The sequence below is a fragment of the Notechis scutatus genome, chromosome 4 (genome assembly GCF_049901735.1).
Source record: "Notechis scutatus isolate UNSWTSFEM ecotype Mainland chromosome 4, rNotScu1.2, whole genome shotgun sequence".
Classification (NCBI taxonomy): Eukaryota; Metazoa; Chordata; class Lepidosauria; order Squamata; family Elapidae; genus Notechis; species Notechis scutatus.
In genome coordinates this window covers 150,610,643-150,624,311 of record NC_142012.1, presented here as the reverse complement: position 1 = coordinate 150,624,311, position 13,669 = coordinate 150,610,643, and the positions used below count along the sequence as shown (strand labels likewise).

General features: G+C 35.6%; 1 protein-coding gene across 9 annotated transcripts in view; it reads left to right on the top strand.

The window, feature by feature from the left end:
* The window catches only part of GOLIM4 (golgi integral membrane protein 4), a 65,474-nt gene extending 52,565 nt beyond the window's left edge, over window positions 1-12,909 (top strand). For all 9 annotated transcript variants that reach the window (XM_026666006.2, XM_026665998.2, XM_026665989.2 and 6 more), the window contains 4 exons: window positions 346-513; window positions 6,802-6,870; window positions 7,905-7,985; window positions 9,536-12,909. In XM_026666006.2, coding sequence (XP_026521791.1) covers window positions 346-513; window positions 6,802-6,870; window positions 7,905-7,985; window positions 9,536-9,697 — 480 coding nt within the window. In that variant the 3' untranslated portion in view covers window positions 9,698-12,909. The remainder of the gene's footprint in view (window positions 1-345; window positions 514-6,801; window positions 6,871-7,904; window positions 7,986-9,535) is intronic.
* Window positions 12,910-13,669: the final 760 nt, after the last annotated feature.

Here is a 13,669-nt window from a genome sequence, read left to right as displayed (position 1 = left end):
ACCATATTTCTAAAAAGGAATTTGTACCTGAATTTACTTTTTGTTCTACTTGCTTTCCTTGTTTTTTTAAAAAAATAATTTATCAACATATTTCATACTGCTTTCATCTGTACATTTATGCCGCTGCCATGTTGTATTTTTCTTCTAATGGAAGAAAAAGCAGAATAGAAATTTCTACAGGTCTTAATGTTGAAAGGATATAAATATAGACTGTATTTCTCTTTTGCTAGGGTATAGCCAGAAAGTGCTAGTTAGTTCATAATATATGTTAAACCTAAGTGACAGTGGTGGTATTGCAATGAAATATATATTGATTTTTTTTTTCATTTCATCTTGTAAATACAGAAGACAGTCATGGATGATATCAACCCAGCTGATGATCCCAACAACCAGGGAGAAGATGAATTTGAAGAAGCAGAGCAAGAGAGGGAAGAGAATCTCCCTGAAGAGAATAAGGAGCTAAAACCAAATAACCAGAAACAAGCAAATTCTGAAATGGAAGACCATTTGGTGGTGAGTCAGTGAAACCCAATGGCTCTGTTCATGGAATGATTGTAACTTCAAGTGTTTCCATGCATGGGTGAAAAAACCCTTGCAAACATAAAGTGCAGTACATGCATTATATCATCTTAAGGCTCATCTGCTAGTCATTCTGGATGGCTACTAGAGAAATTTAAATTTCCTATTGTGATAGCATTTTATGGGTTTGTTTTGTCCTGTCTACCTCTCATATTTCCTTTGGGTGAATATGGAAAATTTGTAAAATCAATCTCAGGAGCCATCTATCTTCTGTTCTGTGACATCTCTCCCTCTTCTTCTCCACTCAATGTTAACAAACACCCTTGTGCATCTTTGATGAAGTACAAGACACTGAAGGAATCCAGATGCAATGGTATGCATCACTGCATCAGATCTCCTTTATGAACTATGCTTTGTGGACATGAGCATGTATGAGCATCTTTAGCTTGAACAAATAGAGGGGGGAAGGATGGGGTGTGTGGGAAGAATCAATAAAGGAGAATAGAAATTGAAAGAAAGCTGTGCCTACAAATGATTTATGAGAACTTCAGAAATCCAAAGGGGAAGAATTGCAAAGCATCAGCATTCTGTGGCCAAATTGTGCCAGGTATTAGAATCACAAAACAAAGGGAGAAATGGGGAAATCTGTTTCCTTGTTTTAGACATGAATATCAATACAGTACCCAGCAGTGAACTACATGAATGAAAGCAACGTTCTCAGGTGATTCTGTTCATGCATCAATCTGCCAACCAACAAGTACACAAAAAACATGTAAGACAGTCTTTCCTAATGTAGTATCGGCAAGATATATTGAATTAAGTTTCCAGAATTCTCAGTTGGCATGATCAACAATATGTGGAGAAGTTTGATGTAAATAAAATTTAGTTTACTTTAATCTATATTAAACAATTTCTCAACAGTTCCTACGCAAGCTTCTGCTTCTGATTTTATGTAATACAGTAGAATATATTTTCTGTACCTAAAATGAAAATTAAGCTTGGTTCACACATCACACAAAGGCCTTTTTAATTTTGTTTGGTTTGGTTAACAGTTTGTCTAAACTCAACTGTTCGGGTTTGTTTAATGGCTTAGATTGTATGACTCTAGTCAAATTGTGGTATATTCAAAAAACAAATGGCTTAGCACAATGTGCAAACCCTGTTTCTATGGCCCAATTGTGACCAAAAAACAAACTGTTTTAATGAAAAATGGTGCTTTGATGATGGAATTAAAGCTACAGCTAAAGATAAATATGTATATCCATTTATATGTGCAACGTACATAAAAAAGGGGGGGGCTTCAATTTCACTGTTTAGGCAGATATATTGGTGGAGTTTGTTGTTGCTTATTTTCATTTATCAAATCTATCAAATTTTCAAACAGAAGCTCTGAGTAATGTACAAATAAAGCATTAAAACAGAGGTCCCCAAACTTGGCAGCTTTAAGATTGTGGACTCCAACTCCCAGAAGTCCACAAGTCTTAAAGTTGCCAAGTTTGGAGACTTCTGCATTAAAACATAAAAACAGTACCAACATTTAAAAAGAGGCACAGAACAGTGTTAAAAATTAATTAAAAGGGCTTTCTGGATGCTAACCTGTCCCATGGCTGCATGCATCACTATGAGCCCTGAGCAAGGTTGCAGAGCCATCTTTTCATGCCTTTTCAGAAAGCCAGGGGAATGGAGCCCATCTCACCTCTTGGGGGGAGTAGGTTCCACGGGGTAGGGGCAATGGCAGAGAAAGCTCAGATCCTGGAACCCCACCAGTCAGAATTGTTTTGCTGATTCGGTCCACAACTGACCTACTCTAACTAGGTGGGAGGGACCAATGGATTAGATGAAGATAGTACCAAAGGTATCCTGGCCCTGTGCCATGTAGGGCTTTAAAGGTAATAACCAATGGCTTGAATTGGACCCTGAAGCAAACTGACATCAATGCACCATTCTTTGGACTCCCAATATCTGCATTTTGTACCAGCTGAAGTTTCTGCATACTGTTCAAGGATAGCCTGTATGTTTATTCACTATAACCTTCACACACCCCAAGGGAGAAAGCATGAGGCGCAGCCTCGTTCCTGTAGTAGTTATCTATGATACAATGGTTTTTAACAGCATCACCAGTGCATGCAGGCATTTCCCGGTTCCCAACTAAGTAAAATACTTGTGAACTTCCTTTTTGAAACCAACTATATACATATTATTAATATTTGAATGTGCTGCTCTTCGTATGATGAAATTTGTTGTTATTTCTTTAGAATATTTTATCTCACCTTCCTTGGCAAACTGAAAAGCCATGTAAAAACAAATAGAAATCAGAACAGCTCTAAGACATAATAAAATTATGTTTTTATTTTTAGAAAAGCAGCAACATATAATAGAGCTCAATTTCATAAATCACCAGAAACCTGCTTTAATAATATGGTGTGAACACATCAATTAAATTACAATACAAGAGAATATGTGTAGCTTAAGGTTGAACTGTGGAGTCCTTTGGTGCTCTCTGAGCTTTTGATCGACTGAAGATGTTACCTAGGAAATGTCTGCAAGTAAACAGCCAAGCTCAGAAAACACTAAGGACTCCACATCCTAGTTTTAATGTTTTAGCAGAATACCTTGGAGAAAGAGGTTTTATAATAGAGCTTTGAACATCAGAAAATATATTTTTCATGTCAGACTTCTGACATTTTACTTTTCAGTGAAAACCAAAACATATTAACCAAACATTGAAATAAAACAACCTTTGATCCCATGTCTTTCTTAATTAAGAACTTGGGAGTAATCAATGCAAACCTTCCACTTATAGCCAATGATAATAGAGGAATATATTTGGAACACACCAAGATGTGTCCCAAGATTTGAAACACATCAAGATTTTCTTTCCATAGGAATTGCTGATGGTGTTGAGCTGTTTGGCAGCATGTATCTTTTAAAAAAATATTTTTATTGTTTTATATCATACATTTCCTTTCTATGTTGAACAATGTGCTCTCTAGGTGTCCAAGGTATTAACATAAAAACATCGTCATTGTCATTATGATCATATATATATACATAAACAAATACGTAGTAATATATAAACAAATATGCAATAACATCAATCATATTATAACATATCTTCCATTATAGTATCGATTATATAACCATCAGAAATATTTACTCATCTGTTTTTCTTTCTCCTATAAACGATATTTCACCTGATTCTACTCCTCTAACCTTAATATCTGTTATTTAACCATTTATAGAATAGTTCCCGTGTTATGAAATAGTCCGAATCTTCTTTCTTTTCCCCCAAGAATAGGGGTTGAAACTCTTGTCACCTTTAAACACAGCTTCCTTTTGCAAATTGACCACATTCATGGTGATGTCATATCTCAAATCTCAGCTTGGCATATTCTCCATAGAACAAGATGGATGGAAACTAATCAAGAAGAAAATCAACTTAGAATTAAGGAGAAATTTCCTTACAAATAGTCAATGGAATGACTTGCCCCCAGAAGTTGTGGATGCTCCAGCGTGGAGGTTTTTAAGAAGAGATTGGGCAACCATTTGTCTGAAATGGTGTAGGGTTGTCTACTTGAGCAGGAGGTTGGACTACAAAACCTCCAGGGTCCCTTCAAACTCTGCTATTCTGTTACATAAGTCACTCAATCCTGTTTTTTTAGGAGAGGTGGTTCAAACATGTCCCTCTTTCTGTCATGGCTTCTATTTTACATCCTATGAAGAAGCAGAAAGGTGTTGTAAATATTTCTAAGCTTTGTTTTACCAATGTGCTACCCTTTGGGTCTGCAGTCTCAGAGCCCTCTGGCAAATCATCCTTTTTCTGTCTTCGGGCAGTTGGAGAGAAATGCTATTAGGGGAATTGTTTTTTAAGCCTTCATGGGGTTAAAGCATTAAAGTATTATTTTCTCCCTTCAAACATTCCTCCAAGCTCTCCTGTATCCACTTTTGCAGAATGGCCCTCTATATGCCATTCTGTGGCCTTTGAACCATCAGGACTGGCTTATTCCTGTTCTAGATAATCAAAACTACTTTTGGAATATTTGTTATTGTTCAAATACGGTACAAACACTGTGTAAAAGCATTAGTAGATATTGATGATAGCTTAAAATGTGTTTGTTACAAGGAGACACTATTTTTGAAAGAAGAAATGCTTAATCCAACATCTGGGTTTCCAATGTTTTTTAAAAAAATATTAAGAAGAGCATTGATCCTCTTTCTCCTGCTCAACATTGATTCTCCTAATACATACAAATAGCATTATAAGGTCTAGACAATAAACATTAATTTATTCTTGTCCTCTGGATAAATTCATTATAATGATAGAGATCAAGAGAAAGAGAGAAACATTTAAGAATAAATATTGAATTAAGTAATTTTGTTTCTAAACACTGTATCCACCTTTCACATCACTGAAAGAATTTAGAAGTGGAAATTATTTGTGTTTACAAAAATATCATTTACTCGAGCATTAATATAATATTAATATAATTTTAATTGCTGTGTTCCATATTCTTAAGCATTGGCCAGATAAATTGTGTTTATACTATCCATATTCAATGGTGACTTTCAGTACATTTCTAAATAATAATAGTTACTATAATTAAATGTATGTATCACCTGACCCTAGGGACTCTGGGCAATCTAGTTGCTTCCAGATTATGTTTTAAAAAGAAAAAAAATACAAAAGTTTCAACACATTTTGGTCACAATTGTGATTCGGAAGGCTTCTCCACAGTTTCATCTTGTGCTTCAGTTGCAAGCTTTCCTTCATTTTTTTTTTTGGAGGGGGAGGTTTGGGTTACTCATAGTCCCTCATGCCTTGACCAATTTTCACTTGGACTACTAATAAAGGAAAATACTTGTAGCTCAGGATTGAAATGTGGGGTCTTGTTTACACTGATGATGTTATCTAATTTAGCTAATGAAGCATCTGCAAGAAAACATCCAAGCTCAGAGAGCACCAAGGACCCACCATTTGGACTCATTTTACATGGGACTGTCTTTGAACATCACTCTGAGCCCATAAGCTAGTCCAGAACATAGAATTCAGATTATGAGGGGCAATTTATTTATTCATTACCTCTTCTGTGAGAGCTGCTCGGGTTACCTTTTGGGTTTCCAGGTACAACTAAATGTGTTCATGGTTCATGTAAATCTTTTCATAGCTTTGGCCTTGGATATCATCTGGAATGACTTCTCCCAGTGGCCTTGGTCATCTGAAGAGATCTCAGAGGAAGGACTCCCTCTGGGTCCCTGCTCTGGGTCCTATATATGCTGGGATCCTGCCCTTTCTCTCTGGCCCCACTTTTCTGGAATAATATCTCTGCAGAGAACATCATTTTCCCACCATTCTTGAGTTTCTATAAAACCATTGAGATCTGGCTGTTTAATCCTTTCGATTCTGAAGGATGAAATGAATTCTTTCTTTAGGTGAATGTTTGTTGGCTAACTGATATTCCCAGTTCTCAGATTTCTTTTTCTTTGTTTATCAGTTTGATTAGTAACTAGCGTTGTTTCATGAATATTATTATGGGTGTGCTATTTTTTATAATTTTTATTAATGGACTATGTAATCACTCAGTTGTTGATTGCAGCAGCATTATCAACCTTATAAAAGTAAATAATTTGTTTAAAACGATGGGAAGAGAACATCCAGTTTGTTTAGTGTTGATTAATAATGTATTTGCTTTCATCTCCATCTCAGAATATATTGAAGCAATTAGTGGATAATCCAATTGATGTATCATATGCCTTGAGTGATTCATTCCATCAAAATTCTGGATTGTTCTGCATTTTTTAAAAACTGGTTTTATTCTGGATGAATAGCACAAAAACCTACATTTATTTTTGTATACATCTTTGCCAAAATATGATCTTAATGTGAATCTAAAATTAAAATTTTGCGCAAATTTTAATGCACCTTGTATTTTTAGCTGAGAAATATTTCAAAGAGTAGGCGAAAGAACTCAGTGAATTATGTGCTCATTTGTACCGCAACAGACTCCGTTTTGGCAGACAAAGCCCCATGTATCAGTTTGATTTTATGGCCCTGTGTATCAAACTATTCCAGATCTTTCAACCACAGTTAATAGACTGACCAAACTTATGCCTGTACAGTTCTTAGTGATATGTGAGCTTACAGATTTAAGTCTTTGCAATAGCCCAGCCTGTCTATAGTTTTGCCCATCCTTTATTTTTTATTTTTTTTAAGTTAATACTTATTTTTCTGAGTTCTGGAGCTGCAGGAATAAGAGCAACAGAATCTGTTTGATTTATCTGCAGGTGGTGGGCAATCCGGATCAACAGGAAGACAATGTGGATGAGCACTACCAGGAAGAGGGAGAAGAAGAGGTAAATAACCTGAAATTATGAACCCTACAGGTTTATGGTGAGGATAATATACGGCAGTGGGTTGAATTTATGTCTCCTGTTCCTCTTGGAGGAAGGGCAGGCTAAATGATGAATTGCATTACAGAAAAAAGCTGCAATAATATATTTGAGTGGAACCATAAGCCCGTATTTTTGAAGTGGCAGGTGTACAAGTCCAACAATGTAATGTATAGCCCACAAGTAGTTTCTGCAAGGAAGGACAAGCTAAAACAGTACATAGCCCATAGAAGTACTTCATGTACAGGTAGTCCTCAACTTACGACCTCAATTGAGTCCAAAATTTATGTTGCTAAGTGAGAAATTTGTTAAGTGAGTTTTGCCCCATTTTACAACTTGTCTTGCCACATTTGTTAAGTGACTCACTGCAGTTGTTAAATTAGTAACATGGTAGTTAAGTGAAATCTGGTTTCTCCATTGACTTTGCTTGTCAGGAGGTCACAAAAAGGAGAACACGTAACTCTGGGACACTGCAAATGTCATAAATGTGAGTCAGTTGCATCCGAGTGTAAATCACGTGACCATGGGGATGCTTCAACGGTCATAAGTGTGAAAAATGGTCATAAGTCACTTTTTCAGTGCTGTTGTAACTTTGAATGGTCACTAAATGAACTGTTGTAAATCGAGGACTACCTGTATTTCATAATCCTATTGGAGTGATGCCATCCACCCATGTCATCAGGGGAGGAACTGATAAAAATTTTATGACTGGGAATTCTTAGAACTTTATTCCAAGATATTAAAAAGAACATTTGTTCTTTTTTTCATTCATTCATTCATTCATTCATTCAATCAATCAATCTCTATAACTTCCCAATTCAACCAAGTGACTTACAATTATAAAACATTTAAAACCAATAAAGCAGTAAAAACATCCACAAAATAAATACATACAGCAGCCAAGATAAATGTTCCCTACCCAATAGGTACAGTGTAGCCCAAATGGGTACTTTATCTTCTATAATCACTTTGTTCTTAAATATGTATATTTTTAATAGGCCCAAGGAGATCTACCCGAAGAGAAGAAAAGGGGGCTGGAACACAATGGTGAAGATCCATATGGTGAAAATGATGAAAATGTAAGCACTGCACAATTAAATAATGAAGTGAAGAAGATGCTGTTGTGGGAGATGGACTTGGTTCTAAAATGCTGTGCTTTATCCATTGAATCTCTTAACTATTACTCTTTCTATGTAGATAAAAGCAAATGTATTCCTACCAAAGCAAATAAGTCTTAGTCAGAGTTTGGAGCCTCATACCAGCTTTTCAGAACTTTTACAAACACAACAGATGCCAAATTCAACAGAATCAATGACCCAGCTCTTGTGCGGGGGGGAGGGGGAGGATAATTAGATTGTAGTGAAACCAGAATGAATACCAGGAATATATGGATTGCCTGCGAAGCACTGTCAAATCTTCACAGCATTAATAAAATGCTAACAAAAGGTCCATTAGGATGAAGGGATGCAAGCTTTTTCCAATCAAGATTACACTTGACTTTCGATCACCATCCGTTCCAAGTAGGCAGCTCAGGAAAAAGCAATAAAAAATTACTTTATTTTTAAATAAAATGGACATTAATATTAATTAGATAATAAAATAGATAACAGTATGACATGTCATCATTTTGCTGTTGGATGGGTTGGGTGACTCCAGAAGCTTAGATTATTTATTTGTTTGCTTGTTTGTTTATTTTATTTATTCATGTATTTATTTACTTACTTACTTACTTATTTATTTATTTATTTATTTATTCGTCAGATGAAAAATACAAATCCAAATGAGCAAAATAAAAAATTAAAATGTGACGGGGACAATAGGCACTTACATACGCCCTCTTAGGGACCTCTTAAATATGAGGCAAGGTCCACGGACATTAAGTTAGAATTAAAGCTATGAAAGTTGGTGGCTGAGACAACTGAATCTGGTTAGATTATGTAGTTCAGAAGCTGCACAGTATGCACACTTCATTTATGACTGTTTCACCTTTATAGAGCGAAAGGTGTAGGACGCTAATACATATCCCTTTGAATTTTCTCCCATTTCCAGAAAATTATCTGGAGGGGAGGGAAGCAATCCCACCTATTTTGCTGTAACAATTGGAATACTATATAATTTAATCTAAATTTAAATCAGAATAGAGCTGCAAGGGACCTTGGATGTCTTCTAGTCCAGGCCTATCAAACTGATGGCCCACAGGCCAGTTGCGTCATGCACAGACCATGCCCACCCCGGCTCTGCAAAGGCAAAAAAGTAATGATAAGTCACAATACATCACGTGACACCCATGTTCTAGTCCAATCTCTGCTCAAGAAGGAGGCCCTATACCATTTCAGGCAAGTCGCTGTCCGGTCTCTTCTTAAAAACTTAACAGTGATGAAGGCAAGCTTCTGAAGGCAAGCTGTCCAATGGTTAATATTCCTCACTGTGAGGAAGTTTCTCCTTAATTCCAGGTTGCTTCTCTCTTTGTTTAGTTTCCCTCCATTATATTTCCATTATATTTCCATCTATAAAATGTATTAGTTATAATTCCCAAATGCTATATCCTTTTCTCTATGTTGTTTCTCTGTTTGTTTTTCAATTTGTGTCCTGAAATCGTCTCTGTCTTTTACCAATTTTGGATATCCAGGCTGAAGAAAAGATGAGCGAAGGAGTTGATCAAGAGGAAGACATTCAGGAAGGGAAGCAACAGAAAGAAGGCCATGATGAAAACTATGAGGAAGAGGAAGAGGAAGAAGAGGAGGATGGTGCTCCTGTTGCAGATAAAAGCCGCAGGCGAGGGGAAATGTAATTCTGGGATTGTTTCCTGACATTATGCGAAAGAAAAAGGGATGAGAGTAAGAGCAAAATGGTGTAGATTCTAGAGGGGGGGGTGAAATGAGCCTTTTAACAAAAATGAATATATTATATTTTTTTATTGGAGGTTTTTGTGCATTTATATGAATACAGTATTTTTAGGTTGCATTCTTAATATAAGTTTTATGGGACAAAAAAATAGAATAGGAAAAGTATTGTTTTTTTCTTTCTTTTTCTTAATTTTTTTTATGATGCCTTTTTTTTTTTTTAAAAAAAAAAGGGCTATGTGTGTTTTGGTTTGGCATTGTCCATATAGTGAGAAGCCAAGGTACGGTATTCTTTAAGCCAACAATAAAACTAGTGCCTGAGCTTGAAGCTTGAGGAAGGGCTGACTGCTCCCATATCTCAATTCATTCACTTCTGTGAGCCTGTTGCTGACTTGTCCTGTGTTCATTTTGGCTAGAATCATTTTGCCTAAGTGTCATTGATTCAGATGTTGTTAGCACAGATTTGTAACAGCTATGTTGGCATATTTCAAAAGGCATAGCAACAGGGGAATGCTTGAGCTGGTGTCAGATCAGAGTGTAAAATTCACTTCAATGTTTGCAGGCCGACTGTTATCCTTCTGTCCCTCCTTATGAACTTCCCAGTGCTTGGCCATCATATGACACAGAATGCTAGTCTAGATGATTGGTTGTTCTGATCCAGCAGGGTAACGTTTATGTTTGATCCTGCCTTACATGCCCTAGTTCTTTCTTCAGGTGTGTTAGGATTGCAACTGGGTAGAAATTTTATAGGACTTATAGCCATAACTCAACTAGATGGTATGAAGCTGAAAAAGCTACCTTAACTCAAGATTGGTTGTCATCCATTGATGAAGATAGAATGTCCTGATTCTTTCACTGACTTGTTTTCATTTTCTGTGAAAGCTCACATTTGAAAACTATGGAAATTGCTTCTGAGTGGACCTGTATACATTTTTGTTATTAGAAACTCCCATTTTTGTCTAGTTTAAGAGGTGATGTGTATATGCGAATCTCTTCTTCCTCTGGTTTATTTGCACTCAATCATACTTCGTTTTCACCATTGCCTAATTTATAAAAAGTCACATTGGACTTTTAGGTTTTTAAGGTTTTTTTAAAAATAGCTTTCTCTCAAGGCTTTTTTATTACCATGATTCTCCAAGAATCTGAAAAGCTTCATCTTGGTTATATCAAAATTCAGAATACAGGAAGTATTTTAGGCATATAAAAAACTAGTGTGTTGGGATTAGTAGAGTCGTATAGGAGTGAAAGTATTTTTATATTTTTCCTTGTTGAGTATCTTGGTCCAAAATTCCAGATGGCTGTTCTTTATTGCACTGGATTTTAGCCCAGATTTGTTAGCCCTGTCACCCATCTAGCATCTGAAACAGTACAGCATAGACACAAGTTAATCACTTAGTTTAGGCATGGAAAACTTTTGCCCTGGTGTCTAATATGCCATATGTTCTCTACTCTACAAAGCTTCCTTTGCACACCCCTCCGTTATCCATGCTCCCTATTTTTAATGCAGTCTTTCTTGTTTTGTTTAACTTTTAGCGGATGTTTCTAGTAATCATACTTACAAGAGAATCAGATATTCTTTCCCCAGATATTCTAGTCTTAAGTTGACTTTTTCCATATGCCTGTTTTGAGCCAACTGTGAAACAAAAAAAAAAGAACATGTGGATAGCTAAAGGGAGCCTTTGGCCAACTCTCTTGCTTTATCCATGCTTGTGTTTCTGATGTCAAGTTCTTAATAACTTCCAAAATGATCTTGGAGCAACTTTATTGTTCCTTAGTGTTAGGAAACAGGGGCAGTTTCTTTTGAATCTGCTCATCTTTGGAACTAAAGTATGAGAACTGCATATCAACTGACCAATCTGTGTCACAATTGGAAACAGAATGAAGCTTTCGAATACTCATAGACATTCCTGTCTTCTTCAAATATTGGACTTGCTTTGATTAATCAATAGTGCTTACCTCATGCACTTGCTGATGGAATAATCAATATACATTAATATGTGCATGCACAGAAGGTAATAGTGCCTGTACCACCTGATGCTATAAGGGTCACAAATGCTGTGCAGCTACCTGGGAAATCAAAGATTGTTCCCAAACAATATATACTATGAACTCCAACGTAGTAACATATTCTATGCAGATCTTGGAAAGAAGACTTTCTCCTCCCGTGCCGTAGAGCCTTGATGAAGATTCCATTCCAAAAGCCTTTTCCTCACTGTAATTCTCCATCTTATCTTTTGCACAAGAGAGTGAGTTTCTTTCACATATTCACATTGGGGAAAATTCCCAAGTCCAAGGTTTATGTTTGTGATGTTTGTCAAATGTTTGTAACTTGCAGCATATGCACATATACACATGCACACCCATACCCTTTTAATTATGGCGGTCTTACCCAACCTAGGCATGCAGATGTTGGACTTCAGTTCCCAGAATTCCCCATCTTAGCATGGTTGTTGCTGAGAGGAGTTTGAATCAAAAAATTGGGAAGATTCCTTCACACACAGGCCGATTGGATATCTTCTGGAACAGTGTTTCTCAAACATGGCAGCTTGAAAATGTGTCCACTTCGACTCTGAGAATTCTCCAGGCAGTTGAAGAAATGAAGTCCACGCATCTTCAAGTTGCCAAGGTTAAGAAACAATATTTCAGGATGTTTTTCAGAAGCACAAACATTCTTCAGATCAGGGGTGAAATTCCATTTTATTTTCTTCTATCACAGGAAAGAAAAAATAATAATAATTCAATGCTTGAGAATCTTTTCCTTTTTTTTCTTTTAAGATACACCACAACAACCATAATGGAAAATTTCTTTTAATCTTTTTATATGAATGTAATATAATTCATTTTGTACTAACCCGATGGTAATTTACTTTTGTAAATGTTTTGAACCATATCTTTATACATTTTTAAAAAAGGATTTTGTGTTAAACATGGCATCCACTTGTATATGTATAACAATACAAATCTGATTAAACAAAATTATCTTACAGGTGGTGAAAAAAACTTCCCTGTTTACAGTTATGTAAAGTGTATGATATGTACATACCCTTTGGAATACAAATATTTTGATAAAATTCTGTGTATTTTTCATGCCTTGGGACAGTATTTAATTTTTCTGAGGCTTTAACTGAAGACCATCAATAAATGGTAGAGTTTGAAATAATGCTGATTTTAAGGTGTGTGCTTTTTTCTTTATTTCTACTATTGTTCTGGCTGTAAGTTCTAGCAATGTGCATCATCCAAGTAGATGAATAACATTGCTTTTCAACAATCAAGTTCAAATAATCTGGGTTTTGATTCAAATCAGAAATCATTTTTCTGATCATTGCAAACAAATACAATGAAGTAGGTGATCAAGAAAAGAATTTATTAAATGAAGATACATGGATGTAAATGTAGTTTTTATTAACGGGTATTTTTTTTATCACTGAGATTTTTACTTTGTAGGCTTAGTTTGTTCAGCTGATTTTAGCAATGAACCTATTAAAATATATTGCTTATCATATGTACATAAACATATAAGTTTAGATTTGATTATCATTAGAATATACATACTCTGTAACATAAATAGTACATATCTCAGAAACAATAATTATTGGTGCAATTTTTTTTGTTTTTTTGAAGGATACTAGTATAAAGACTGGGAAACACTTATTTTTAGAAATTAGCAGTCAGATGCAATCTCCACACTGGGACGACAGGTCATAGATACTACCTGTTGAATGTTCATAGAATGTCTTTGCTTTGTGTTTGATTTATACTACTTATATTCTCCCTTTGACATTATTTTGTTTTTCCTCAATAGCTATTTCCACCCCCTATTTCAACTATTGTTTCTCCAGCCTGGCCTAAAACATTATCCATTATTGGTTGTTATTTTCACAAACTTCCTTTGTATTGATTAATTTGGTTAATAATAAATT